This window comes from Erpetoichthys calabaricus, chromosome 10 (assembly GCF_900747795.2).
Source record: "Erpetoichthys calabaricus chromosome 10, fErpCal1.3, whole genome shotgun sequence".
NCBI classification, from domain to species: domain Eukaryota; kingdom Metazoa; phylum Chordata; class Cladistia; order Polypteriformes; family Polypteridae; genus Erpetoichthys; species Erpetoichthys calabaricus.
In genome coordinates this window covers 117,984,138-118,009,023 of record NC_041403.2, presented here as the reverse complement: position 1 = coordinate 118,009,023, position 24,886 = coordinate 117,984,138, and the positions used below count along the sequence as shown (strand labels likewise).

Sequence of the window (24,886 nt, the reverse complement as noted above, 5' to 3'; positions counted from 1 at the left end):
AATCAGGAAGTGAAGTGCAAGGAGGAAGTAAGGACAGCTATGAAGATGATAAAGAATGGAAAGGCTGTTGGTCCAGATGACATACCTGTGGAAGCATGGAGGTGTTTAGGAGAGATGGCCGTGGAGTTTTCAACCAGATTTTTTAATGGAATCTTGGAAAGTGAGAAAATGCCTGAGGAATGAAGAAGAAGTGTACTGGTACAGATTTTTAAGAGTAAGGGGGATGTGCAGAGCTGTAGTAACTACAGGAGGATAAAATTGATGAGCCACAGCATAATGTTATGGGAAAGAGTAGTGGAAGCTAGGTTAAGAAGGGAGGTGATGATTAATGAGCAGCAGTATGGTATCATGTCAGGGAAGAGGATCACAGATGCAATGTTTGCTCTGAGGGTGTTGATGGAGAAGTATAGAGAAGGCGAGAAGGAGTTGTGTTGTGTCTTTATGGACCTGGAGAAGCATATGATAGGATGCCTAGAGAGGAGTTGTGGTATTGTATGAGGAAGTCGGGAGTGGCAGAGAAGTATGTAAGAGTGATACAGGTTATGTACAAGGGAAGTGTGACAGTGGTGAGGTCTGTGGTAGGAGTGATGGATGCATTCATGGTGGAGGTGGGATTACACCAGGGATCATCTCTATGCCCTTTCTTATTAGCAATGGCGATGGACAGGTTGACAGACGAGATTAGACAAGAGTCCCTTTGGACTATGATGTTTGCTGATGACACTGTGATCTGTAGCAATAGTAGGGAGCAGGTTGAGGAGACCCTGGAGAGGTGGAGATATGCTCTGGAGAGGAGAGTAATGAAGGTTAGTAGGAACAAGACAGAATACATGTGTGAATGAGAGGGAGGTCAGTGGAATGGTGAGGATGCAGGGAGTAGAGTTGGCAAAGGTGGATGAGTTTAAATACTTGGTATCAACAGTACAGAGTAACAGGGATTGTGGAACAGAGGTGAAAAAGAGAGTGCAGGCGGAGTGGAATGGGTGGAGAAGGGTATCAGGAGTAATTTGTGACAGACAGTTATCAGCAACAGTGAAAGGAAGGTCTACAGGATGGTAGTGAGACCAGCTATGTTATATGGGTTAGAGACTGTGGCACTGACCAGAAAGCAGGAGACAGAGCTGGAGGTAGCAGAGTTAAAGATGGTAAGATTTGCATTGGGTGTGATGAGGACGGACAGGATTAGAAATGAATACATTAGAGGGTCGGCTCAGGTTGGACGGTTTGGAGACACAGTCAGAGAGGCAAGATTGCATTGGTTTGGACGTGTGCAGAGGAGAGATGGTGAGTATATTGGGAAAAGGATGTTAAAGATAGAGCTGCCAGGCAAGAGGAAAAGAGGAAGGCATAAGAGAAGGTTTGTGGATGTGGTGAGAGAAGACATGCAGGTGATGGGTGTAACAGAACAAGATGCAGAAGACAGGAAGATATGGAAAAAGATGATCCACTGAGGCAACCCCTAATGGGAGCAGCTGAAAGAAGAAGAATGAAAACCATAAAATCACTGATCTTACTGTGCACATATTTTGGTAAGTATATCTGCTGGATACATCATATTTTTTAATATCAATAAAGATTGCTTATCATAAAAATTGCACAGGAAGGTGTGAATCAGTTGAATCTACTAGTGAACACTTCTATTGATATACAGTGCCTGTAAAAAGTATTCACTCCCTTCAATGTTTTTAATTTTTGTTATTATATTTATTGTTTAAACAATTTTGCATAGATCTGTTTCCACTTTGACAGTAAAGAGTTTTTTTCCATTGATCAGTTTTTTAAAAAGCCAAATTACATCCACTGTGATTCAATGTTGTAGAACAATAAAATGTGAAAACTTCTAATGGGTAATTACTTTTTACTGTACGCTTTTAAATAGTCAGAGTGCTCTAATTTCTTTAGCACATTTGTGCTTGTGTATTGTCATTTGTTAGTAGAGAACATTCACAGTACATTCACGTTTATGTGAAGTCACTACTCAACTGATACTAAATCCGGATTTGCAACTTTCATGTATTTAAAAAAAAGTGCAATATTTTAATTTGAGGGTCCATTAGTTGAGCATAATGAGAATATTATGAAAATACTTTATTCTGCACAGATTCATTGTATGTTGTGTCTTCAGTGCTGAATTAGGCATGTTAACAAAGGTGACCGCCCCCAGAGTACATAACGCTAATCCTTTGCATTACAGGCTCTTTGGGTGTTAATTACTCATAGTGACAGAAGACTGGGAGACACTGATAAAGGTCTTAGAGTATATGATTTTATCTCAGTGGGCACAAAAGGTGCAATGGTTAGCTTTTGTCACATTTTTGGCCACCAAAACAGATGCTTCTCTAGCCATTAGGGACACTTAAAAGACCACAATGCTATTAAATTCTGCTCAAGATTAGATCAGGTTTTCCTTCCCCATTGACTTAAAAGCTTTTTACCATGTTCGCTGTTATTCCCAAAAATTGTTTCATATTTGCAAAAAGTGAGGCAAATTCAGCGAGGTATTCTCATCAGTATTGATAATACACATGATGCAAGCAGAAAGGTACCCTTCAGTGTTTGTTGTACAATATTATGCTTATTTTATTTTAATTGCATTACTTTATCCATTTACTGTATCTGTCAGTCCTACAGCTTTAATCTAATTAGAGATGAGTGAGCTGCCACTAATTAAAAGAAAATAAAAAAATGCGTTCTACTGATATAAAACAGGAAGCTTCTTAATGTTGCCACTTCAGTCTAAATGCTGAATATTCTTTTATAAATACATATCATTTAACAGGAAATAAGTTATTATAACCAACCTGTAATCTCCCACCTGTCCCTGCATCCCATATGAGTGAGTGCCTAGGCCACCTGTCTTCTTAAGTCAGATGTAAAGGTGTTGTCTTCTAGCTGCCTGAAGTGTTTGTGATGAAGTTCTCCTCGTCTTTCATCACAATAAGCCTCACTCTCTCTGCCCCTCTTCAGTACCCTGGGAGATTTCAGCTCCAGGACACCACTGGTGGTGACATGACATACTGCCCCTTAGTGGTCCTTCTCCACACGTACTGCCTGAAGTGCAGGCTTCTGTATTGGTGAGGCCTTGATAAGAATATTTCCATTCTTAATGCCATTTTGATTTCACCTTTGCATCTGGAAATGTTTCATTAACCAGTTTCCTTTTCACAGTCTGAAGATTGGAGTCTTGTTCTGTGGTGGTCTTTGTGATCATATTACCCCTGTAAAAAACTATTTGTGGTTCATCTCAGACTAGTTACTTCAGTACGATCCTAATAACTTCCAGTGAGTTTAATCCTGAGAATCTTGTGCAGCTCACCCCATCCACAAATTAAGTCTTCTTGAAAGACAATTTCAGCACATTCAGTAATCAGGTCAGCCAGACACCTTTACAAACTCATTGTTACATTTTAAGACATATTTAGCTTTTTATAAGACCCATAGTATATTCTGTATTGTGTGTGATAATTACGATGTCTTAAAAAGTTGTTAACTTGCTGACTAGGCCGGATTTTAATATGAAAGCTTAAAAAGATTGCCCAGATATCTGTATTCTACACTTGAAACACTGCAAATCGTCTGGGATATGTGCTGAGTTCAGCATTTTGTAAACGATTAACAAAATCAAAATGTAATTAGCTTTTAAGTAGTGCAGCATATACTGAAAATAACTCCAATTACTGCTGCCACACATATTTTTACTGCTTTGTATACCTAATGAGACAAACGCATCCAGGAACAGAGGTATTGTGGTGCTTTCATCAAAAATACCCATTATGAAATTAAGGAAACAGTGATGTTTTCAAAAGTGCAGCTTTTCGTTTTATTCAATGACGTGTATGGCTTATAAAAATATTTCAGTATAATTAATTATTTAACAGGAAACTTCTGTTGAAAAGCTCAGAGTGTTATACACATTTATAATATAGTATAGCTTAAATAACACACAAAATAAATTACAGCTAAAGGGCTTGAATGAGGGTAATTCCATGCCGGACCAGAGGAGGGCAAAGTGCATTAACCCTTTCTCTTTTTCTGCTGCAGACCAGTTACAAGAAATCACGCCTAACCCTGACAACGTCACTTCCGGTTCTTGCCCCGATGACTTCATTTCCTCTGCCAGTCTTTAAAACCGCCATTTTGTCACATGTACATCAGTTCCATATTGAACTCAGTTAAAATTTGTTTTCTTTCTTTTTTTTGTCTATCTATTTGCTTATTTTTACTAGGTTTAAATTTTATTCTGCTGGCCATGTTCTCTTTCTCAGGGGTGGGGGTTGATTTGTTTTCAATCCTATTCTTGTAAAATTGATGTATTTGTATGTAATGTTGTGTGATTTCAATAAAATCAATAAAAAAAATTTTAAAAATTGTTTTCTTTGCCTTGTCAGCGATCAACTACAATATACAATGTGACTACCTCAAATGTTTTGCATCTTTTTTCCTTTGTACTGACACTGTATATACCATGAATTATTCATCTCAGACGCAGCCGTAATGTGTGTGGTGGAGTATGCTAACAGTATGCATGTATTTAAGTGCTGTGCATGCGTAACGCAAATCAGACCGATCTGGCAGGGATATCCGTATCTGACATGGCCGCTACAGCTCTGTGATGTCACACTGGCATTACAAAGTACCGTGGGGGGGCTAGGAAAAAAAAGTTAAGTTAAGCCGGACACACAAGAAAGGTTAGCACAATAAAGTTACCAACAAATTCGTTGTGAGAAACACTTTGGTGAATTTCTCTAATCAACACATAGCAGAACAGTGATGTGTTTATCACTTGCCAGCAGATCAATTAGTCCCAACCCTGGAGTGAGGAAGAATTAGGTAGCTCTCACTCACTCCACCAAGAAGAATGATAATAAAATGAATGTTTCATCATCCATAGTGAATCTGATGAGAGAGAAAGGAAAAAATTCTCTGTTGAAAGGAAGAGTGAGGACATTACAAAGAGGAAGGAGGATTCCCACATAAAGGTGTCCATGGTTCATTTACTGAGTGGTTATCTCTGCACCATTGCATCTTATAAATGAGTTTTGCAGCCGGTGTCCCAGATCACTTCAGTTGTCCCAGCAAGTTCTTGCTACAGAGTTCAAATATCACTATGTAAAGTATGACTCTATTTGGCTATCTTTTGGGCAGCTGGCAGGAGAAAAAACCAAAGCGAAATTCCAGTCCATAGAGATTCCAGAGAAATAAATGTCTTGGGTCAACCATCAACATCAAAAAGAAAGAGAGATCAAAGCAGCCAACAGGTCATCTCGACCTCACTTGGGGTAAAGTGATAAAGGAAATTTTCATTTAATTTGATTGAAACTCGATTTAAACACTGGCACTGGAGGATCCTCTTTTCTTAGCGAGCTGAGGGCACTGTCACCCTACAACACCTTTTTTTACCTTTGGGGAAGTAAACATTCAGATTCAGAAGATAAGAGAGAATTCTGTAGCAGTGAAATATTAAATCAACTTTTCAGAGCTAAGAAAAATTAAGAACATTGATTTTTTCATCTGACAAGAAAATTAATTTAGCTTCAGAGGCACAGGAATAAGGAATCAAAAATGAGAAAACATGCTGTGATGAATGTGATTTTGAATTTCTGAGAATAAGCAAAAAATACAAGTGTTTTCATGCATGGATCTAGAGTCCTGGGTTCAGATCCTAGCCTGGCCAGTGTCAGAGTAGAGTCTGTGCAGGTTTTTCTGTAAGTGCTCTCTAGTGACTAAGTTGGTCTGGTGTGAACATGAGCATCTTCTGTGATGGACTAGCACTCTCTTCTGGGTTGATTTTGACCTTAGCCCCAATTCTCTTTTCATAGGCCATGACCTTAGAAAATTACAAAGTGAGTGAATGAGAATTTCACGCTTATTAAATTAAGGTCCATTTAGTATTTTGAAGAGTCAATGTTGACTAAAGTAGGCTTGTGTCCTTAAATTTCTGGATGATTATAAATAACCTGTAAAATTTGGCCCCATTTTCTAATTCCAAGAGTCTCGATTTCAGATTTCAAAGAACCTTTTCAGTTGTTTGTGGTTGCAAGTGTCATGTAATCAGGATCTGAATTTTCATTGTTCTAACAAATCATTTTGCTTTATTTTTTATGTATGTAGCTCTTAATACTACAGCTGTTCATCTATAAATTTTATTAACTCGTTTTATCCTTTACAGGGTTTTGCAAGCTTGTCAAAACGTTATCAGGTATAATGCAGAACACCCGCCAGGAATGGATGACAGTCAAATAAGTAATACACTCTCATTCTCACACCCACACTGGCCTCTTTTAGAGTCACCACTTATCATGACACGCACCTCTTGGAGACAGACAGATAAAAAGTGTCCAGCCAGGATTCAATTCTAAGTGCAATGATCTGTAAGACAGGAAAACTAAGCACCACCCCACTGTGCATTTGTTTTACAACAAAAATAAATAAATAAATCACAACATGGATTACAATTTGTATATTTGGGGGGTATTTTTCGTACGTCGCTTAAACCATCCGAGATCAGGTGCCTCATCTTGGATGAGTTAATGCCAGTGAAACTCATCCAGATAAGTCGGTTTTTCGAACGCAGCTGTGTATTAGATTAGTCGAGCTGGATCTCATCATACAAGATGAATGCGCGCGCCCGCGCTGAGTGAAAAGCCCATATATATTGAGTCTAGAAAACATGATCAGCAAGTCTTTGATAGGCTGTAACAAAATGACGAAAGAACGGGCGCATTTTTTTTCACACACGCGGCGCAAGACCTTTTATTCGAAGGACACGAAGAATTTCAAGATTTAATATGCACAAGGGGTAACACCGCAAAAGCAGCCCAAACCAGAAAAGACGGCTGGCAAAAAGTGGCCGAAAAAATTAAACGCTAAGTAGTGTACATTGTACTTACTGAATGCAGCGTTTCATTTCCTATGTGTCAGATTAATTATTATTTAATATGTCATAATTCCAGATCAAACGTGAGCACAAGGAGAACATGGGAACAGGTTAAAGTGAAGTACAAGAATATACTTCAAACTGGTAAATATTGGTATATAACTATTTAAAGAATTGTTGACATAAAGAATCATATATAATATAAAAAACATTAATTTTAAAGCTAATAAGGAGGCAGACAAGCAAAAAACAGGTGGAGGTCCACGCGGTCCAGACCTAACCCCTGCAGAAGAGTTGGCTCTCCAGCAAAATGCCCATCGCCTTGTTTCTGAGGGCATTCCAGGGGGAAGCTCCTCCTCAGAACCAGTGGCAGGAAGCAAGTGGTCACTTCATTTCAGGTTAAAGGATGGTCATTGCATATATTTGTCCTCCATGTGTGCTATAGGTATGTTCCATATAGCCCTCTTTTTTGTTGGGTCAGTTGCAGGGAATGTCATATCCCTTGAACCTGTGTCTGACCAACGAGATATTAACAAAGGTCAAATATTTGATGAAGACACTGTGTCTGATTATTCATCAGGAGGAGAGGTACATTTTCCAAATAATGTTTGATCAAACTCCACTCTGATCAGTTCCATGTGCCCCAATCACATTTGGAAATCCTGGTAATGAGAATGTTAGGCTGATTGCGGGATTCTTTATGGAACTGTGGGTGTTTTAGCCTGTGTATTACCTACCTGCAATGGCATGAAACGCGTCTTTTATTGTCTGCACACGCAGGTGTCCAGGAAACACAATGAAAACCTGAAGGAAATGTTTCAGAGCCAAACAGACTTTACGAATTGCCTGGCAAACTGCACTTTTCGATAGATGTTCCGCATCGCCTACAGTATATAAAAAAGTGCCGCTTGCAAGAAACCTCAAAGCAATGCCTACTGTCTGTGTGGTTGTGAGAGCCCGACTTCGCCGAGTTTGACTTCGAATATATGGAGCTAATAAATCTTTGAGGTACAATATTCCCCCTCGGCTAAAGCGGTATCTTTCATACAGAATTTCCTCCGGGGGCAATAAAGGATCTTGCCGATCGCGCAAAACCCTCTTTATATGAAATTCTCTTTGTATAATTTGCACACCAATATCAATTGGTCGCTCATTCATGAACGGCGAAGCCCTGACTGGATGACTTCCACGCACCATCACTGATCACGTGTGTAAACTAATCCTTGTTTACGCAGAACAAACCTGCTCTGAGCAGGTTTGCGGATTTGGATGTGTTGCTATGACAACACTTCCAGCAAGAGTTTCAAAAAACCGACAGATCCAGGATCAGGCCACATCGTCAACAATTACATCCGGCTAAGCGAGTAATCCACGTACGAAAAATACCCCCCTGGTCTTGCTGGAAGAATCCTTACTTGATTTTCTTGTGTGTTTTCATTTTTCTTTAATGGTGAAAACTTTTTTTTTCAGATTATTAATCTTCAGGATGTAATGCTTCTGCCAATCTTCTTACTCCAGTGTTCATGCAGGTTCTTGCAAACTTCTTTTAAAGCAGCATAAATGTGACTCTCTCTGGTCTAATGTGGACCTACCTGTGTCCATCAGCATCAGAGCTCTGGTTTATAACACTTTTTTTTACACTTTGGATAATTTGTGACAGTTCCTGCTACAGACACAACAGATAAAAGCTGACACCTGCCACAATTTTTATTGGACATTTTCTGATAGTAACATGTTTGTATTTCCTTTCAGGATAGAATACCTCCTTTGAATTTTGACAAATGACACTAGTTACTGAAGAGAGTGGACTGCCTTAAAGCATGGTGTGCTTGTAAAAATCTAGAAGTCAATGTCATTGTGAGGACACCCACCTATCTGTCCCCTCTGGACAGGCAGTGTCATTGGTTGAGCCATTTAGATTACCAAGACTCAGAAGTAGGACAAGAACATCACTTCTATTACTGGGAAAACGTAATCTTCTCTAGGAGTACCAACAAATGTGCCCAGGAAATTTTAGAATAATTTTGTAGAATAAGCGATACCTGATCTCTTTTCACACTTGCGTTGCTTTACTTGATTCTTTTCATTTTATCTCTTTTCAGGAGACATACAGGACTTTTTAAATGAGCTGTAAGGGGACTGACAAATTTGTCAACATCTGTATGTAAGTTAATGAATGTACATTGTTGTTTTCTTTAAATATGTTTCAAAATATTAGATTGACCAAATAGATTTGTGTTAAACTAATTTAGAACAATATTGTATACATGAATAAATTATGTAGTTTAAAGTTATTTAAATTTATTTTCAAATTTGAACTTGAGTGAAAACATTCCAATTATATATATTTTCTTGCGTTCCTCATTGCAAAATAAAATAAATTGCAATTTAAAGTTTTTTATGAGTTTAATTTTTCAGATGTGTGTCATGTTCATTTTTGACTTAACTATCTGGGTTTTATTGTTTTAAAACACTTTCTCATTGAGATTTTCAATCATTTTTAATAATCTTTATATTTATATCTAAGACGCTTTTATGATTTGGGCCAGGGATTTTACAATCACCCCATTTTTGGGATGTGCTGTCATCGGCACATTTTTGACTGTTCAGGCTACAAGCCTGTTACATGAGTTTCCAAACCTTATTTATGTTTCAAGGCTTCATTGGAGTGTGAGGCCTTGTTTTCAAGGTGGAACCTCTTTTTGAGTTTTGTGTGTTTTGTAAATCACTTTCTGTACACTTTAATGTGTTGTAGAATTCAATCTAAATAGATGAATTTGTCATTTTTGCCCATCGATCTTCACTCAATAGCCCATAATGACAAAGTGAAAACATGTTTTCAGAAAGATTTTCAAATTTATTAAACACAAAAACTGAAAGCTCTAGTTCCTAAAAATATTCAGACCCTTAACTGAGCACTTGGTAGAAAACCTTTTGGTAGCAATTACAGCTTTGATTCTTCTTGGTTAAGTTCCTTCAAGCTTTGCACAACTGACCTTGGGCAGATAATTCCATTCTTCCTGGTAGATCCTGTCAAGCTCTTTTAGGTCTGATGGTATGACATCTGTAAACTGCCATCTTCAAGTCTCTCCACAGATGCACTACGGGGTTTAAGTCCAGACCACCCAAGGCCAGTCAGAGATTTGTACTGAGGCCACTCAAGTGTTGTCTTGGCTGTGTGTTTCTGGTCATTGTCATGCTGAAAGGTGAACTGTCGTCCCAGTCTGAGATCACATGCATTCTGGAGTAGGTTTTCTTCAAGGACCTTATTGCATTTGGCTACATTCATCTTTCCCTTAATTCTGACCTGTCTCCCTGTCCCTACTGCTGAGATGCACCCCCATAGCATGATGCTACCATCACCCTGCGCCACCTCAGGTGATGAGCAGTCCCTGGTCTTCGCCAAACATAGGGCTTGGAATTCTGATCAAAAGTTCATTTATTGTCTCATCAAACCAGAGAATATTTTTCTGCATGCTCTCAGAGTCCAAGCAGGCTGTCATATACATTTTAGTCAACACTGACTTCCATCTAGTTTACATTTCTACTGTAAGCACCTGATTGACAGAATGTTGAGATGATTCTCCTTCTGACAGGACCTTCCATCTTAGCAGAGGACTACTGGAACTCTGTAAGAGTGACCATTAGCTTCTTGTTCACCTTTCTGACAAAGGCCTTTCTTTTCAGTTATTCAGTTTGGCAAGACAGCCAACTGTTGGAAGTGCCCTTGTGATTCCAAACATCCTCTATTTCACACTTTTTGAGGCCACTGTGCTCCTGGGAACACTCAAGGCTGCAGAAATGGTACTATGCCCTTTTCCTGATCCATGCCTCACCACAATTTAATCGCAGATACTGTATATGCAGAGAATTTCTTGGACTTCAAAGCTTGTTTTTTGACTTGGCATGCAGTGTGAATTGTTGGACCTTCTATACACGGGTGTGTGCATTTCTACATGATGACCAATCAATTAATTTTGCCACAGGTGGACTCCAATCACATTCTAGGAACATATCAAAGATAATTAAAGCAAACAAGATATAATGGGCAAACATATCAAATGTATCCATTTAAGACTAAATGTACAACGCAATAAAATGAGCAGGAAGTGAAGGGGCCTGAATATTTTCCCTGTATGCAGGTGTGGATTTCATCCTGGGAGAGCCCTTTCTCCTCCATAGTTTAGAGGTATCCATTAGGTTAAATGGTGTCTTTAAATTGCCGGGGTGTTTGTCTGCTTGTATGTTTCTCACAATGGACTGGCTTCCTCCTTGGTCTGTTTCTTATCTCTTACCCACTGTGCACTGGACAGGCTCTGCTCTCCAGATCCTTAATGGCTTTAGTGCATCACTGAAGAAATGACAGGGAGTAATATATTGAAAAATCTTGGAATCCACAAAAGCAAAACGCTGGAAGAGAAAACCACAGAGCGTAGAATCGAAAAGAAATAGCTGCAAAGTGTAAATAAATAAAACAAGTTATTTAGTGTAAAAAAACAATTTAGCGATCTGATATTGTATGGGGGCGGCACGGTGGCGCAGTGGTAGCGCTGCTGCCTCGCAGTTAGGAGACCCGGGTTCGCTTCCCGGGTCCACCCTGCGTGGAGTTTGCATGTTCTCCCCGTGTCTGCGTGGGTTTCCTCCGGGCGCTCCGGTTTCCTCCCACAGTCCAAAGACATGCAGGTTAGGTGGATTGGCGATTCTAACTTGGCCCTAGTGTGTGCTTGGTGTGTGGGTGTGTTTGTGTGTGTCCTGTGGTGGGTTGGCACCCTGCCCGGGATTGGTCCCCTGCCTTGTGCCCTGTGTTGGCTGGGATTGGCTCCAGCAGACCCCCGTGACCCTGTGTTCGGATTCAGCGGGTTGGACAATGGATGGATGGATGGATATTGTATGGGAATCAAACACAAATTAGGGCAACTTGAAAAGGAAAAGTAAATTATCATCAAAGAAAAACATTTCTTCTGTCAAAACACGATGTGGGGAAATTTCATTTGTCACAGTTAGATATTAAGCAAAGAAAAGCAGCAAGAGCGTGTACAGTATTTAAATATATCAGTCAATACCGTGCTATAGCTATTATAGATGATATGATTCACACTCTGCTTAATCTTGCAGATAAAATAAAAAATGTGATGAGAAAAACAAAACCAGCTGGTTTCAAAAAGGATTACATAATTGTACCTTTGTCCCCTGCTGTTCCTATTAATTAAATGAACTTCTGCATCCCAGATGATAAATGGGCGCCGATCATGAGACCGGGCCTCAGAATGTGAAGCTGTCTGTCCAGGTGGAGGCAACCAAGAATTTTATTTTAAAGAGGGCAGCACTGTGGTGAGGCCTGCCGCCTCTCTAATCCAGTGTCCCAGGTTTGATTCCTCTGCATCTGTTTGTTGTCTGCTTGGGTTTTTCTCATGGTATTCGGGTTTATCCTCCCACATTTAAAACAAGTGCATGTGTTAGGTTGATTGGCAATTTTAAGTCAACACAGAGTGAGTGTGTGTGTCCTGCAATGGCCTGTTTCTTGCCTTGTGCCAAATGCTGCCAGGATAGTGAGGCACCTCTGCCACCATCAGTTGCATTAACTAGGTTTGGGAATGTTACAGACTTGTTGGACTGAATCACAGCATAATGTCCCTGTCACATTAGATGACTTTTCCACTGATTTTCAGTTGCAGGTTTGTTTTACATAATCTTAGCAAGTCAGAGGCAGTTAGCAGTGTATGCCCGTGATTTCTGGTCATGTAGTCTGACATCCCCAGCAACTCAGTCCTACCAGTCTGTGACTTGCCCCAAACACATTAAACAGGATTGTCAGGGCAGGCTGAGTGTACACAAGAGCTGACAACCAATGCTCACATGGAAGAACAAAGAATATAATGCAGCAGTGTTGAATAAGGAACGTGGGTGTTTTGGACATCACAAACAGAAAGTAAGCTTGTCTGTCTGATGGCTTGTGTTTTACATACCATGACAGAATGGAACACACAACAAACTGTAACTGTAGGGCACCAGCTCCATCAGGTGGTAGGTTAATGGCTGTCAGAAAAAGGGGTGAACACAGGATATTTTAAAAATGTGAAACGTATCTGGTCTTAGATGTCATTTAAATCCCTGCAGACAGAACTCTTTGGCTCTGGAATGCTACAAGCCAATGAGCTTAAGCAATCCCTTCATAAATGTATTCTACCCGAGAGGACTTTATATCGCATGCTTCCAGAAATTGTAGATGTTAAAGCACAATCAAGACAAAGAATAAAACAGACAGATCGGTTCCGACCATTTATCCACTCGAGCTATTTCAGTTCCGCCTCCTAGTCTGTTTCATTCCGTATTATTCTCGCACGACGCGTCCTTAAACGCGAGCCATAAAATATAAAAATTGTATTTACTTGAGTGTGTTGGCCCGACAAAGTCATCAGAGTAAGCGATCCTCCACGGTTTTGCGAGTCAAATATTTCGATTACAAAATGTGCTCGTGGCAAGACAAAGGGTAGAGACGGTTTAAACCTCACATCCCCTGAGAGATCGCAGAAGCGTCGGAGAGCATTCTAATCTCCAGTTCTCGTTACGCTCGCTTTTTAATCGTCATTGTGGTTACTGTTTAAGTGAGTCAAATCTCACAATTTCTCAGGAATCACAGCAAAGCAGGAGAGGCAAGGTGTTCACGCACCTATGCGTTAACCTCTTGTATACCACATTTCCACTTCTTCCAGTAAGGGGTTTCGGAGAGCTGGAGCCAACACCGACAGCAGAGAGACGCCGGGCTATGGCAGCGCTCGCTCGCGCAAGGCGGAATCATTTAAGAGTGCAGAGTCAGGTTACCATCCGCGCATTTAATGTGGACGGAATGAAGGGAAAAAGGATATACTGGGAGAATAGGCGAACGCCACGTGAATTTGAAAAAAGACAGCTGGGGTCGGTTGAGAGTCCCACCGCTAACCGCTGCGCCACCACATCTCATCTGGATACGCAAACGTTAAATTCCGAGGTAAAGTTAGCCTGACTTTCGACGTTCTTTAATTTGCAGTGTAAGTAAATGAGCGGGCAATGGGCAAACGTCACATCAGACAAGGTAAGCATAAATTAAAAGCACTTCGAAGCTAGGATTTATCCAAACCAGCGTTCAACAATGTTATTCACGACTTTGCTTATATATAAAAAGGTCGGCTATTTTACTTTATCGATCCGATTGTAAAAGTCATTGGTTTAAAACGTATATAGGATTTTTGAAATTTGCACACCTTTGCCATGCGCAATGCCTTGCTTATGTGCAATCCTACACCCCCCCCAAACGATCCCTTCCCAACAATCGACAAAACACCTCCCCACAATAATCCAGCCCATATGCCCACATACCCCAACTACCAATCACGGAATGCATCAAGGTTAAAAGTGAAGGACCGACAGAAGGAGGCGGCCAGCTGCTGCAGTCGCTCAATAACGGTGAACTTGAATGAGGGGGTTTGAATGAATTAGAGACAAGGCGTCAAATCGCCAGCATCTCCTTCTCACAGATGCGCTCTTCGCAGTAAAAACTATCCGCCTGCCTTAGCTGGCTCTGATGATCTCGCTCTGTAAATAAATATGAGAAATGTATCAGTGCAGTAGCTGAAGCTGAGGTGTAGTCTACGAAAACCTGGCGACGAGCTGTGATGCGACGTCTGAGCGCAGAAAGTCTGTCGCTGTCAACTGAGCCGCTGACCAAATCGCTTCAAGGCAAAACTCCATAGGCTAAATTATGGACACGTCCATGGAATACGATGTGAACAAATCGGAGTCGATCGGAAGAAAGGAGCACCTGTTCAAAGCGCCATACCCGACGCTGTGGACCGCCGTGCTAACCTTCCTTATCGCCCTGCTGGTGGTGGCCACCGTCTTTGGAAACGCGCTGGTCATGCTGGCGTTTGTCGTGGACAAGAGCCTCAGGACACAGAACAACTTTTTCCTCCTAAATCTGGCAATTTCCGATTTCTTAGTTGGTATGATAATTATTTTTATTACGAGACTGTGTGTGTGTGTGTGTTGGACTCACCAAGTTGGACGTTTATCGATTTCTTCAGAAGGCAAAAATAACGCAACGCTTACATACCGACAAGACTGTACGCGCCTATATACAGCTCGAAATCCAAAACCTATGCTGGTGTGCATTTCAAAAAGTGAAGGAGTAAATAGTAAAAAAAATAAGTAAATAAACATCAGATTGAAACGTACCTGTTGATTGCAGCTTCGGAAGCAATCCCAAGTAAAAAAAAAATCAAGACCTACAATATTCTTAACACAATTGTATTTAACTGTATCATTTCATTTACAGTTGTTTTTGTGTTTATGCTCTTGGAAAATAAATAAATAAATAATAATAATAATTTTAATATAATAATAATAATATAGGTACTTACGGTTACTAATTAAGCTCCTAAATCCCCGTTATTTCGTGTATTGCACGGTTTTATGCGCGTGTGAGACGTTCATTTTTTAGTTAATTTTTTAAGTGGAATCATTTTGGCGTACATTTTGACATTTACTTGATAAAATAATGTATCAGATATTTATAGAATGCTTGTTACATTGATATTTAAATATTATTTAGTACGCGTTTAGCCCAGTGTAGTTGAATTATTCATGTTTGTACGTAGGCATCCACCCAAGCGCGCACCGATTCCTTCTGTTATGTCACGAAATGATATAGAAATTAAGACTCTATCCGATCGATTAGTCTGAAAATAATATTGAAATCTTTAAAATACCGTTACCAGTTCTTTTGTATTTCACCTCACACTATTAGTAAATTGTAGTGAAGTAAGAGGATCATTTTTGTTATGACAACCCTGAGGCGATAAAAGTTTGTAATAACTTAAAAAAATGATGTGGAAGAGCAAATACACCTCATAAACAGGCGTTTTGTTCTACCTTTTTACAAGCAGATATAAGCATTCCTAGCTCACTTTTGAGACAGCTATTAATGTGGAAATCTTCAGAAAAAAGCTTTGTCAACAGTAAACGAAGACTAAACGCAAAGAAGGTACACGCACGCGCGGACGCGCACACATGTACGCGCACATGAGAAGCGCGCGCGTTGGCACGTTCGCCTGCTAAACCGCTCAGAAATCGATCTCCATGTTGCTTTGAAGTGCTCGTGTGTGTTTTTCATCCAACAATATTTCCAGGATTTCTTGCGTTTTTAAATGGCTACAGTATGTGTTTCAACTTCAATCTTGGCGATCATCTGCCCACATGTCATATAATTAATTCAAGTTTTAGTACTTTTTTTTGGTGTTATTTTGCATCGGCCCCTTTAAAAAGTATGCTGGCTGTCGATACGTAAATAATCTTTTTTTGACATACTTTTTGTCTGTATACAGCATGCCGTATATTTTCCTGACACACACAGTAAGCAAACGTTTGTGGTTGGTTAAAGGTAGCGGATCATTTAAATCTGATTTCCAATGTATGCTTATTAAATTATTAGTTCCTCACAGGTGTCATGTGAACTACACCATATACTCTATTTGTATTTGCAGGTGCATTCTGCATCCCCCTCTACACCCCTTATGTGCTGACCGGGCGATGGACTCTCGGCAGAACGCTCTGCAAACTCTGGCTGGTGATGGATTATCTGCTTTGCACCTCATCCGTTTTCAACATTGTGTTGATCAGTTATGACCGATTCCTCTCTGTCACCCAAGCTGTAAGTATCAATCCATCATCCCACGCATAGTGACCATTCCAGTTCAAGAATTTTTAATCTAACTTGACATATGGTCGAAATTCACCTGTCCTGTCACTGTGATCATACTGTACGCCAAAGGTTGATGAGTGAAAAGGTCAGTACAGAAGAACATAAGCCCCATATTGACAAGTCTGTACATGTCAGTCTGTAGACGCCTAGTTTTATCCATCCAATTTGGTAATGAATTAGTTTACGTACATGTACATATCAGATACTAAAATGTACACTAACTAATGTCTTTTAAAGAGAAGATGTTCTGATGTGTTGGTTACTGTCATGATATAGGTAGGTCTCTCCGTAAAACCTGACCTGTATCACGATGTGTTGGGGTTTGCCTGGCCAGACATGACAAGACAGTTGGGACACAGTGACAAGAAGGTGTTCATCAGTGACATGGCAGGCACTTGTGCAAGCATACAAATAGGTCGCTTCCATCTAATCTGGAACCAGCACCAGAGGACACTTCAGCAGTCTATGATGAAAAAGAATAACTGGGCAGAAGCATATGAAGATGCCATAAGATAATAGTGATGATGATAATGACTTGTGTGCCCACTATCTTTAGGCAGCAAGTGATATAGTGTGGTGATGTGGTGTGCATTAATGAAGAAGTAATTTAAAGAGTTACATATGGGGGCAGTTTTAAAGAAAAGCATAATGTATGGCTGTTTGTTTTTAATTTGATTAGGTAATTAAATAGATTGAAATGTATTATCATAATGCAGTGTGCAATACAGACTCCCACTGGCTTGAATGACACAGGGACATTGTCCGAATTCATTCTTTATTTTTTTAAATTGTAAATAAAATATAAACATCTTGCAACCTTTTCATAGGTTTAAACCATTGCTGCTCGGTAAACAACTGACACAGACGTGTGGCACCTTCAAAGATAAATGGCACTTACCAAAAAGATGCTCATCAGTGACATGGCAGACACATGTGCACACATTCAAATAGGTCACTTCCATCTAGAGTGGAATGAGCATCACACAGAGCAATGACTGGACAAAAGCGTATATGATGATGATGATGATGATGATGACTTGGGTGCCCACTATCTTTAGGCAGCAAGTGCAATAGCTATGGTTCTGGACTGCAGCATACAATATTTGGTTCTGTATAATTACCTGCTGAGTGATATTGTGTAAGTTACTTAACTAGTTTTATAAATCTGGTAGCAGGTTTTTCCTTAAAGTGCCTTATTATTTATTTGTTTATTTTTTTTATTAATTTGTAAACGTTTGCTGTAACACTTGTTTCCCAGGACAACCTCCTTTTTGTTCCTAATAACAATTGCTTGTTTTCCAAACTGTAATAAGCAGTGTTAACAATGTCTAATCCCAAATGATATTATAGGGGTCTTGCTACACTCTTAAAAATAAAGGTGCCAGAGCAATTCTCAAAAGATCAAACCCTGTGAAGGTTCCAGAAAGGACCTTTATTTACATCCGTATCATGAATGACCATGGATAGATGATAACAGATTTATGAAACATCAATGGGTTCTGATCTGAAAAGGTCTCTTGCTGCATAAAGTAACACAAGCTAAGTTCAGGTTTTCTTATAATGTTAGTGTCCTGCTAGGTAGTCTGCAATACATTAAAATTTACTTCTTTTTTTTTTTACATATTAGGATGTTTTCAAAGCACAAAGAACCAACTTCATATGAAAAGAACCCTTCCCAGAATGAAATGGTGTTTAATCAAGCAATAGCTCTGAGGAACCACACAACTCAGTTATGAAATATAGTGCCATTAAAAAAACAGGATTTGATGAGCGTTTGCTAATATCAGACCGGGCGATCCTAGGAGAGGGTGTTAGTTTTATGGATGGGAACTGGTCAAGAAGGTGCGAGATGACAGCACGTAATGTAAATTAGAGAGATGTTGCTGATTCAGTTAACAAAAAATAGTGTGTGTCATTGCTACTCACGAAGAACACAACAGAAGCATTTATTATCAAGCTCATCTAATTCAAGGTGGCAGTGGGTCCATTAGATTCAAGGCAGGAATGAAGCCTGGACAGAGTAGCAGCTAGATGCTGGGCACATTCAGTGCACACACACACACAATTTGTCCATGTGAGACAAGCCACAAGTCAAATGATCACACAAATATCCTGAATATGGATTAAAATACTCAAACACGCTGGATCCTCACAGATCTGCATGGTATCTCGCCTGGTCACTCCAAGGCTTGTGAAGCAACAACACTAACCATTTGTGAGACCGTCTTAACGATATGGGCACAATGGGCACTGGCTGGGGGCCCCAGGATTATAGGGGCCCATGAAGTTTCTGATACCTATTTATGTTTTTATTTTGCTGTCAAAACAGGGGCCCCAGTGCACTACTTTTATTTTATTTTATTGATTTTCTTAGAATCAAATAACATTCCATACAAATAACTCAAGTGTTACAAAAAAAGGTTCGAAACAAATCAACCACAGTGCGCCCCCACAAGGTGCGCCCTATGATGCCATTAAGATCGTCCAGACCATTTGTGCTTAGAGAATGTTACATAAACAAACACACATACATACATACAACAACAAAAAATCTTTCCAAAAAAATCCGCGGGCTCTGATTAATATGCGCGAAAGTGTTCTTAGACAAGTAAAACGAAAAGCCAAATGACGGCGTTTCTCTCATTAGCACGTATTTACAGTATAACCGAGTCCCGGCCTTCCGATAAACGTACTCACTGGATTAGATGAACTGCTTATTGGACAATACAATACGAGACCATTTGTTTTGAAATCCAGCGTGCGATTTACTGGCGCGTTGCCCAGGTTGACTCCTGTCTTGAACCCAACCTTTCCGGGATTGGCTCCGTATTTCGCCTCTTCGAGGTCGAATAAGCAGGGTGGATAATAACTGTTCTCAAATTTAAAAACATGCCAAGGAGATACAAGTGCAAAAGTTATTTGTAAAACTGGATCGCTTTATACAGTAACTGAAAGTCGTGATTGACTCTTTCAAAAAAAATGCATAATGAGGAACAATTTAACCGGAAACTAAAGGCGACTCCACACTCTTGCCGCTGAGAAGCGCGTTTCTTCCGAAGGAGCTTTACAATGGCATGTTAATAAGTGTAAATTGCAGGCTGCGGCGCAGCGGCTCTTCGCTCTGTGCTGCTAATGACCGGGCTGGCAGTGTCCATTAACGGACGAGCCCGAGCTAAACAATGAGCTCCGAGCTGTCGTCTCATAGCGGAGGATGCGAGGACGGGCGAATTCACGTAAGACACATCAGTTGACCGCTCATAATAAGAGCGTTCTATTCATGCACTTTTACTATTATTGGATGTGTATTATAATGTCTGGTAGGAATTACAGCTTCTGCTTGTTGTACACCTTTTCTTTCCTATAAGGCATATATAATTGCACTGTATATCATAATAGTAGCAGAGCCTTGATTATCTCTTAATTAAAAGTGTGACACGGTGTTCATGTTTTACCTATACTTTTCAAGACTTTTTCTAAATGAATATCCGCATTATTAAATAATTATGTAGAGAAGTGAGTAATAATGCTTTAAACCCCCTATCTAAATATGACTACTTTCTGTCTGATGTGCAGTAAATTGCAAATACTAAAACATGTTTTTTGATCTGAATGAGAAAGAATTGAATACATATCTCTTAAAAATGCCTTATAAATATCAAAAAATACATTTTAGGATCTTGCTGAAATATTCTTTTTTTTAATTTTTTAAAAATATAGCTCTCACAGAAAATAGCTGTGTAGAATATAGAAGCAAAAGGTTTTGCAGGTATTGAGCAGGCACTTATATTTCTTCAAAGAACATTTTTAAACATAATATCTCCAAATCGTACAGCACAGATACTGTAGCGAGGTTCACTTTTGAAGTGTGTATGAATGGAACTACCATAAGATAAAAAAAACAGGCACTCGCGCATTTTGTGCATATGCAAAATCATGTTGAGAGTGACACCTGCTTAGAAAAGAGACTACAAGCTAACAAAAGAAAAGACTTTGTTCTTGGCCAATGAAGAGAAATACATATTGATAGTAAGGGTAATTACATTTCTGCCAGATGACAAAACAAATATGTTGACACTGGGTCATTGGGTGCAAAGTGTAAATGCTCAGTCCAAGAACAAAAACATCATTGTCCTTTTGTTGGATTTATCATCAGTGTAAGAAAAGCTGGAAAAACCAAATGTCAACCAAAGTCAGCGTTAGGCCTAAACTAGTCCTCTTCATTTGCAAATACACTCTAAGAAGTAATATGGTGTCCATTAAAGAAGAACTAATTAACAGAGTTGTGCAAGGGTGCAGTTTGTAACTAACACGTAATATCTGGCTGTTTGTTTTTAATTTGATTAGGTAATGAAATAGATTGAAATGCATTACAAAAAGAATGCAGTGTGTAATAGTGACTCCCTCTGACTTGAATGACACAGGGCATTGTGAGAATCTTTTCTTTTTTAAGTGTGAATAAACTATGCTCAAGTAAATAAAATCACCTTCCAAGGTTTAACCCAATGATGCTGACACAGAAGTGTGGCACCTTCACAGGTAAACGACACTTACCTACTGATGGAAGACCAAATAAAGGTCTAAACGTACCTGGGCTCCTTTCATTCCCTTTCACCTTTATTCTGTTGCCCTCTGTGTTTTTTCCACTCGCACAATTTAAAAAGCAGCTCATCCATCAACTTCACTCTTATTTGCCAGCAGCCATGTATATGTTGTAAAAGCGTTCAAACGTAGGGGCTTATCGTCTCCTGTTGCTTTGAAAACAGCTTGTTCATAACACACTGTGTTGGATTCCTGCTGGAGCAGTTTTCAGTCCATTTTCTGAACCTGCTTTTCTATTTATACTGCAGAAGAAAGCAGGAGCATCTCCTAGCAGAAGCTGGACAAGGCCGGGGCAAACCCAGAGGATGAAAGGACAGACCATGACAAAGCACCACCAAACATCTACAGTACTCATACTGACTCACACCAGCAGGATTTAGAGTCGACAGTTAAACCTTACACCATGTTTTTAACAAGTAGCAGAAACTGGATTAGCCAAGCAAAAACAGGAAATCTGCAAATTGTATTATAAATAAGCCCATTTCTTAGATATACACATGCAATTTAGGTTATGATGAACGATTTTTCCAATGTTTATTATAATTCATTTCAGATTTTTTAGTGCAACGTTCTGTATTGTGCTTATAGCACTGACTAAGATTAACCATTTATTCTGCTTTACACTGTTGTTTTCCCATGAACCAAATCATTTTGCCCATGCCCTGTCGCTACCTGCATGGAGATTGCACTTTCTCATTGTGTCCATGTGGGTTTTTCTCCAGATATTGCAGTTTTCCTTCTGTGTCTTTAAAGGGATGCAGATTCACTTAGCTGGAATTCTTACTTACCCAGTTTCAAAATGGAGGAACATGTGATGGACTGGGGTCCTGTACTGTAAAGCTTGTGTATACACAAAAAGAGGCCTGAAATTTTCCACACAAAAGTCAGGATTTATAAAGGAAAACTTGATGAGAAAAAGTGTGCATATTTACTGCAACTCTGACTTTCCTGTACAGAACATTTCAAAACAACTGGGGAAATAATGACACCTTTGATCAAGTAGGGAAATGCAGCCCACCCATTTAAAAGATGACAGTGTGGTGCAGCAGTTAAGGCTTTGGACTTCAAGCCAGTTAGTTGCGGGTTTAAATCCTACCTCTGTGACTCTGAGCAAGTTGTTTCACCTGCCTGTGGTCCAGTTGGAAATAAGAAATGTAACCAGTTTTAAATATTGTAAGTCACTTTGGATAAAAGTGTTTGCCAAACAGACAGATGTAAATAATAATTCATATCACCAGCCATTATTATAATGTGCATTGATGTGACAAACATTCTTGTATTAAACCTCAATAGTGATGGTTATGATGTACAGACTGTATGTCCCTTTCAAGAGGGCCAATTCTGCGTATTTGCTCTGAAGAGCTTTTTTTGTTTCTACTTCAGTTTATATTGATTACCTATTGTCACTTCTCAGGGAAATGACTGTCAAGTCAGGAATATCTGAGCAAAGCTTCACTCCATCATGTGCTGTAAGCTACTAATCAAATGATGAGGCATTTGCAGCAGTTTTTCTAACATAATCAGAACAATTGACTGCACTCATAGTGCAATAAGGGTATCTAGTGAGAACGAAGCTGCTTTTGTTAATCATAAGCGGTTACATTTCATTAATGATCATTGTCTGTGATGCCAAGATGAGATTTGTGGCTCGGTGATTAAGGTCAAACTGTTCATTTATTGTGAGGCAAAAGTGGCTCAGACGGACGAATTCCTGATGCTGCTGTATGTGATGGTTGGCTTGTTGGTAAGGGAACTGGCTGAACCCTCCGCTTTTCATATAGCCAGTACCATTTATTGTAATAGCAATCATGTCATGTTCTAAGTGGTAGTGACTACCCACTCAGACACTGGTGCCTTACGCCTTTCCCGGACTCCCAGATTGCAGATATTACTGCGTGGTTGTGAGCTCAGTGGTAGAGCACACCACAGGACTCTTGAAATGCAGGTGCGGCAGGTGGAAGGCTGCTCAACCAGCCAATGAGTGTCTGTAGCTTGGTGTTTGCACATGTACGAGGTTGATTAGCATTGTCCATATATGGTTATTTCAGACTACCAACAGGAAAGGGTTTGAGTTGTATTCACATTCACACATTTACAAGATGATTGTGATTTATAAAGTTCTGACAAATCAGATTTTTCCTTTGGCATACATATTTTTCTGTTTTTTAGCATATGTATCCTTTCACACTCAAGTCCTCATAAGGTTCTATAAATCAGCCCCCAGGACTGTTTCCTGACTTGTGGACCTCATGACCCCAAGTCAAATTAGTTGTGCTTGAGAGGGTTATGCTATACTCCATATCTTTTTATTTATGCACTGAATCCCTACTCGGTGTGTTCCCCTGCAGGGCAGTTTTGCCATCTTGAGGTTTGTGTGCAGATAGCCTGAATAATATGAGTTCCTTTACACTGTCTGAAGGCAGTAAGAAAGGTGATCTTTATACCCTAACTGATGAAATTCTTGTTTCTGCTATTGTAGAGCCTACTGCCTGTCAGGCAGCCGGTGCTTCCTGTGGCTTCTGTGAGCCAGAGTGTTATTTAATGGACTCGACATCCCACTGACCCTCAGTTTGGGTTGCTGTCAAGCAAAGCGTCTCTTCCCTGTGGTTAAATAAGAACCGTATTCATGAAAAATTGAGTTCAATTCAAATGTGTTGTCTAACACTTACATCAAAGACAAATGTTAAATGTGCTGGAGAATCCCGTCAGACTTGGCTTGACAAATACAGAGAGCAGAAAATCAATGCACAGTCACAAACTCTGAAATCATCTGTACAAATTTTACAGATGGTAGATTGCGCAAGACAAGGTGCAGGTCACAAAACAGAGTTTGCCGTGTCACAGTTTCCATGAACAAGGCAATTCATAGCAAGCCAATAACATCACGCAGTGAACAAGCAATTTCACAGCAAATGAAATGTTTAAATCCTAATGCCTTTATGTTTCGCTACAATGACTCTTCTGGAGCAGTAGGTTCAGTATAGGGTTTGACAGAAATACATGTGCCAAGCCTAAACCTTTTATTATAGGGACACTTGAGAAGCTAGCTGCATCAATTAGTCAGTGATTGCTATTTAACAAGACCTTAACAAACATTTTGCTTGGTCTTCATAAAGCAAAGCACCAATGACTCTTTGAGATAGCCATGACCCATTGTGCATGTATTTGTCTCTTACTTCTATGCGACATGACACTAATAAAGGCTTTGATTTTTTTAGATAGCAATAAGTGATTAATAGATAATAATAATAACTAGGGGGCTCCGCCCCCTGGTCACTTTGCTCGCCCACCCCCGGGTTTGGTTTACTAGATATACAATTTAAAGAGATTCTTAGTTTCATGGGAATTGCTACATACAGTATGCATTATTTTCACTTTTACTTTAAAACTTTTGTAAAAACAATACTTGTCCTTTATTTCCGGCCCCAGGTGTGGTTACAACTCTTTCTTACAGGACGTATAACGCTACTCGCATTGTGAAGGGGGTGCGGCTGAACCCACGCTAAGGAGAAGTGGTCAGATCATCTGCTGGCTTTCTGCTGCTGGCGAGCTGCGTGTTTTGCTTGTTGCTTGTCGTTGTTTTAAGAGCTGGGAGCACATGATGTGTGTCTGCCAATAGCAATCCAACAACTGCTAGGTTAGATGTCCGTGGACTTGTTTTAAAAGATGTCTCA

General features: G+C 39.7%; 2 protein-coding genes across 2 annotated transcripts in view; both read left to right on the top strand.

Annotated features, from left to right (window-relative positions):
* LOC114659356 (proteasome subunit alpha type-7-like) overlaps window positions 1-24,886 on the top strand; it is a 592,565-nt gene that overhangs the window by 337,825 nt on the left and 229,854 nt on the right. The window lies entirely within an intron of this gene.
* The window catches only part of LOC114658567 (histamine H3 receptor-like), a 38,277-nt gene continuing 27,643 nt past the window's right edge, over window positions 14,253-24,886 (top strand). Inside the window, exons 1-2 of the mRNA XM_028810604.2 lie at window positions 14,253-14,856; window positions 16,396-16,562. Of these exons, the coding sequence (XP_028666437.1) occupies window positions 14,616-14,856; window positions 16,396-16,562 (408 nt within the window). The 5' untranslated portion in view covers window positions 14,253-14,615. The remainder of the gene's footprint in view (window positions 14,857-16,395; window positions 16,563-24,886) is intronic.